General features: G+C 18.4%; 1 protein-coding gene across 1 annotated transcript in view; it reads right to left on the bottom strand.

Annotated features, from left to right (window-relative positions):
* Positions 1-5,695, bottom strand: part of PGSY75_0319700 (putative ABC transporter) — a gene marked incomplete at both ends in the record, with an annotated part of 9,962 nt that extends 4,267 nt beyond the window's left edge. Inside the window, 3 exons of the mRNA XM_018784049.1 lie at positions 1-5,102; positions 5,270-5,372; positions 5,554-5,695. The exon at positions 1-5,102 is cut by the window's left edge and continues 3,993 nt beyond it. Of these exons, the coding sequence (XP_018643632.1) occupies positions 1-5,102; positions 5,270-5,372; positions 5,554-5,695 (5,347 nt within the window). The remainder of the gene's footprint in view (positions 5,103-5,269; positions 5,373-5,553) is intronic.
* Between the last annotated feature and the right edge of the window lie 664 nt (positions 5,696-6,359).

The following is a 6,359-nucleotide window of genomic DNA, read 5'->3' as shown; positions in this document are numbered from 1 at the left end:
CATATAAATTATCTTCGATTAAAGGTTCTTCTATATAATTAATTTTTTCTTTTAAACAATATTTTTGTAAAAGCGAATTTATTGTACTGTTATAATAATTAAATGAGTTTTCATATATTAATTTATTATAATTATATTCATTGTTTTCTAATTTTAGAATGTTCTTTATATTATTATGTGATGTCTCTTCATTATCATTTCGTTTATTTTGAGATGTTTGTAAAATCTTATCATACGAATTAATCAATTGTTCATTATTATTCATTTCATTCTTATATAATATAAAATAATTAATCGTACTTTGTTTTAAATGATTAGAACTTATTGTCGAGTAATCCAAATCAATATTTTGCACCTTTCCAAATAATGACACACATTTTATTATTAGAAGACCAAAAGATAAAAGAAATAAAGGTACGATAAATTTGTACCAATAAAAACTTGAGCTACCTAAATCTTTTTTCAATTTTAATAATAAAGTTGGTTTAATATATGTTGTGAAAAAGTTTATACATGTTTTAAAAATATTTTCTTTTTTTATATTTTTGTTTTTCATAAGATTTGAATTATTCATCTTTATCATATCATTATTATGATGTGTATTATAACTGAATTCGTTTTCTATATAATTATTTTTTTTTTTTTTTTTACTTGATATATTTTCTTCAATATCTGTTAATTCGGTATCATCTCTCATATTGTAGAAAGGGTCATTATCATTTTTTTTATATTTATCAAATTTATTGTCACTATTATAAATGTTAATATCATAAGGATTATCATCATAATTATTACTATCTAGATAATTATTACTATCAATATTATTATTACTATCAATATTATTATTATTATTATTATTATTTTCATTGCCTCTTACCAGTATGTCCCTTAAATATGCAAAATTATAAGAAAGAGGTTGTATATTCTTATTCTTCATTAATAATAAATTATTAAGTTCATTAAAATATTTAAAATTTTGAAAGAATAAGAAAAATAATGGATCAATTTCAATTAAATATTTAATATCTTTATCTTGAATATTTTTTAATAATTTTTTTTTTTCATTCAATGTATAAATATATATATAAGTATAATATATATCTATTGTTTTTAATTGATATGTTAACATATTTTTAAATTTATTTAAGACACATAATAACTTTTTTAATGACTCTAATTCATTTATTTTGTAAGTACAATAAATATGATTTTCATTAAAAAATATGAAACAATTCTTATTTTCATTTCTTGTGCCTTTAATAAAATTTATAATATTCTTTTTAATGATATCCTTATTATTGGGATCTTCACTTACGTTTCCAACAAGAATATCAAACAGATTATCAACATTATTGTTACTATTGTTACTATGGTTATTACTATTATTAATATTATTACTATTATTACTATTATTAATATTATTACTATTATTAATATTATTACTATTATTATCATTATTGTTGTATATATTCTTACTATTGTCATTAATACTACTTCCATGCGATGATATCTTTCCAATACTATAATTGTCCATATAATTATTCGTTACTTTTTTTGGCGAATTTATAACACCCTTTTTATTCAGAGCAGACATAATTTTTTCTTGACTCAAATAATTTGTCTGTTCCTCATCTGGTAACCCATTAAATTGTATATTTAATGTAAATTTATATTCAATTAATTTCTGGAATGAATTTTTAGAACCTTTAAAAATAATTTGTCCACTCTTTATAACTGCTATATCATTAGCAAAATTGTTTGCTTCGTATATATCATGAGTACATATAAAGATAATATTATTCTTTTTTATTTTATCGAAAAATTTAAATAACTTTGTCTTTGTTTTTATATCTAAAGCTATAAATGGTTCATCTAATATATATATATCTCTTTTAACAAGAAAACAAATAAAAATGGATATTTTCTTTTTTACTTCATCCATAAGATTTTTTATTTGATCATTTAAATATTGCACTAAATCTAAATCATTCATAATTTTTAATGTCCTTTTCTTATTTAAATATTTATCTACATTCTTATTATAATATAATAAAAATATTTTTATAGTTTCATAGAATGTAAGATTTTCATATAATATAACATTCTGACTGCAATAGCTAATTTCTAAATCATTTTTTATAATTTTATTATGTAAATTATTCATATTATTATTATTAATAACATTATTGTTACTAATACTACTGTTAGTATTACTACTAAGATGATTAATAATGTTATTATTATTATTATTATTATTATTAATATCATAATTGTTGGTATCATTATCATTTCTTTTAAATATTCGATTCATTACAAATTCTTTAATATAACCATTTGAAGAACATATACGATTACATAATCCATTTCTTCTATTTTTATTAACATCCATATAAATATCTTTTTTTTTATTTTTATAACTATTTTTATAAAAATTTATTTCACCACTATCTTTACTAATCATCTTAGTTATGATATTAATTAATGTAGATTTACCAGATCCATTTTCTCCTAGTAAAACAAAAATACGATTACTTCTAAGGGTTAAGGAGACATCTTTTAATGCATGTTTCTTACCATAAAATTTATTTACATTTTGAATAATTAAATAGCATTGATTACTACGATGTTGATTATTATTATTAATATTATTATTATTATTATTATTTATATTTACATTTATATTATTATTCATATTATTATTCATATTATTATTATCATTATTGCTGTGTCGAAGAAATGACATGGAGATATCATATGGATGACCATTATTCGATTCTCTTCTATCATTTCCTAACTTTTCAATCCTTAAACACATTTGACTATTAATTTGTTTCTTATGTAATGTATCTAATTCGTAGCATGTATCATCTTCGTCAGTTCCTTCAAGCATGAAATTATTACTTTGGTTTTTTAATTGATTAGTCTGATACTTTTCTGCCATATTATAATTCATATTTCCATATTCATATATTTTCTGTTGTGACTTTTTCCTTTTGTCATTACTAAAACTTTTACTCTTAGGTTTGTATTTAGTACTTAACATATTCATCTTCTTCTTCTTGTAATATATTATATAATTCAATATATATATTAATAACACAAAGGATAGTATGGAACATATAAATAGGTGCATCAAGCTGATATTTTCAAATTTTATAAACAACTGTTTGTAATCTATTTTTATATTATTCTTTACTAATATAAATATAAAATCAAGAGCCAAACAAAATGATGAATGCGGTATCAAGAGTACAAAGAATGTAAGTATATTACTAGCACCTGAATGAATAATTAAACGGAAGGAAGAAAATAAGAAGAATAATAAAAAGGTAGCTATATAATTAATGGAACTATTATTAGAGAACTGCATACATATAATTGTAAATAATAAACTATTCATTAAAAAAAAATATATAAGAAAGAAAAGAATAAAATAATTCATTAAACATTTATATACATAAAAATATACAACAAATGTAAATATTATATTATAAAAAAATAATATAATAAAATAAAATAAAAGCCACGAATAATAATAATAATATTTATTTATTTTAAGACAACATAAGAAATTCTCTATATTTATTTTCCTTTCTTTATTTATATCAAAACATATGTTTACAATAAATAAACATACACATAAAAATACAACTACCCGAAATATGTTTTTTTCAAAAGTATCAAATGCATTAATTTTCATACTTTTCATTGGCATCTTGTATATATAAAAGTCATTTAATTTAAGTTCAATATTATAGTTTCCACCTTTCTCTTCATATCCAACATTATCATTAGTATATCCATTATTAATTTTATACTCTTTTTCATTTTGTTCATATTCCTTGTTATTTTCTCTTTCTTTATTTGATTCATTTATCTCTCCATATCTAGATGTTAACATATTATTCTTTTTTAATATGTCAGCATTATAATTTAATATAAATGAATTAAATTGATATTCTAATACAATAAAGAAACTGAAATAATACCATTCATTGAAATAAATATTAAATGACAAATCATCAACTGTGTTGAAATTTATAAAATTCTGTTTCAAATTTATATTTATATCATTGAAAAAATATTTCTCATTAGAATTTAATAAGGCATAATCACCCACACGTATTTTATACTTAACATTAGTAATTAATCCATCAGAATTATAATAATAATAATTATTATTATTATTAATATTATTATTAATATTATTATTAATATTATTATTAATATTATTATTGTTATTGTTTCTGTTGATGGGATTATTATTATTGTGTGGTTGTATATTACTCTTCATTACTACATTATTATTTTCAGGTGATAATATGTCTTCATTCTTTTCATTCTTTTCATTATTTTTTTTGTCCTTTGCTATTGTAGCATAAGGATAATGTAAGTCAAATGGGTTTCCTTGTTCTTTTTTGTCATATTTATTAAACAAGGTTTCATTTTTATATAAACCCTTTCTTTTAAAACCTTCACCTTGTGGTGATAAACCAAACAGATAAGAAAACTTAAAATTATTTTCTTTCTTATAATAATTTATATTTTCTACACCTAATAAACCACAAGAATATTTTGTTTCCACTAAATTATTTTTTACAAAATTATAAAAAAATAATTTTTTTCTGTCATCATTAAAATATTCTGTATAGTCATTTTCATTTTTAAAATTTTTTATATCTTTAATAAAGGTTTTATATAACTGTGTATTTTTAACCACTTTTAATATATGTGGATTTATTTTCAAATTTTTTATATTTTCAAATTCATTTTCTGTATATACATCTTTATATAAATCGTTTATATTCAATTCCGATGATTTTAAGTTTATAATATTTTTATGTAAATTATATAATAAACTGTTCTTATCATTTTCATGTATGTTTAATACATCATCACTTAGTTCAGGTGAATTAAACTTTTTAACATCTTTTGATTTTAATTCAATCGCGTATTTCAAATTCTTAAGGCAATCTTCTTCTGAATTATATAATTTAAAAATATTTAAATCGTTATTCTCTGCATACGACAAAAAGTCTTTCGTAAGCTCATTGCCTGGTGTTAAACAAATGTGGTTAACATAAATCTCATCATTTACTTCTCTAAAAAGTTAAACAGACAAATAAATAAATATAAATAAATAAATAAATATATATATATATATATATATATATATATATATATATATATATTATTGGTTTACATTTCATAATTGTTTCGATTTTTTTTTTTTTTTTTTCATCTAATTTTTTATTTCATAAAAACTTACTTTGAACACAATTCATTACTTAAAAATAAGACATATTGTCTTATTGTGTCATTCAAATTTATTTTATCATTTGGAGAGGATGCATTATATATTTCTAAGGAATCTAAAGAAATAAATATATAAAAAAATATCGTATCATATCAAACTTATAGAAATGTATATGTAATAATATTAACAAAAAAATGGACTACTATAATTCAACAACAATAAAAATTATAAATATATAAATATATAAATATATATATATATATAATATCCACATGTTTTTACTTTTTGAAACTTACATTTGTCACTGATATTTCTTAGAAATAAATGGAATGATATTAACAAAAACGGAATTAACAAAAAGAAAAAATAAAGGAAGAAATCTTTTCGTTTTTCATAATAAATTTTTTTTAATAAACCGTAGAGCTTACGGATCTTCATTCTAATTTATTTTCAATTGCTGCTATTTTCTTTTTTTTTTTAATTATTTTCTTTTTAAATAAATCCAAAAAAACAAGAAAAAACAAAAAAAAAACAAAAAATCAAAAATAGATAGAATGATAAATTAATCCTAAAAGCTTACCATAATATCAAAATAAAAAGAAAACATGAAAAATTAAATATTTTACATAACTGTTATTATATATAATATTATATAGAGATGTTATTATTTATAAATGTATTAATCTATATATAATATTATATAATATAAATTACATTATCTGGTTATTATATAAATAAATAAATATATTTATATATATATATATATATATATATAATAATATATATTTTTTATTTATATAATTCTTTTTTTACTATTACGTAATTATTATTAAAATATAATACTGTTCTTTTTCTATAATAATATATTATAAAACACCAAAAAACAAATTAAATGCAAAAAAAAAAAAAAAAAAAATAATACGTCAAAAATATTAGATATAGAATAATCTATTCCAAAAACTAAAAAAAAAAAAAAAAAAAAAAATATATATATATATATATATATATGTATATATAATATATATACAATATTTATTATATATAAATTAAGCCATACATATAATTAAAATTATCAAGATAAATTATTTTTAATAGTGTATTA

The sequence above is a fragment of the Plasmodium gaboni genome, chromosome 3, assembly GCF_001602025.1.
Source record: "Plasmodium gaboni strain SY75 chromosome 3, whole genome shotgun sequence".
NCBI lineage: Eukaryota > Apicomplexa > Aconoidasida > Haemosporida > Plasmodiidae > Plasmodium > Plasmodium gaboni.
The sequence above is the reverse complement of the archived record's forward strand: the minus strand, read 5'-3'. Positions and strand labels throughout refer to the sequence as shown.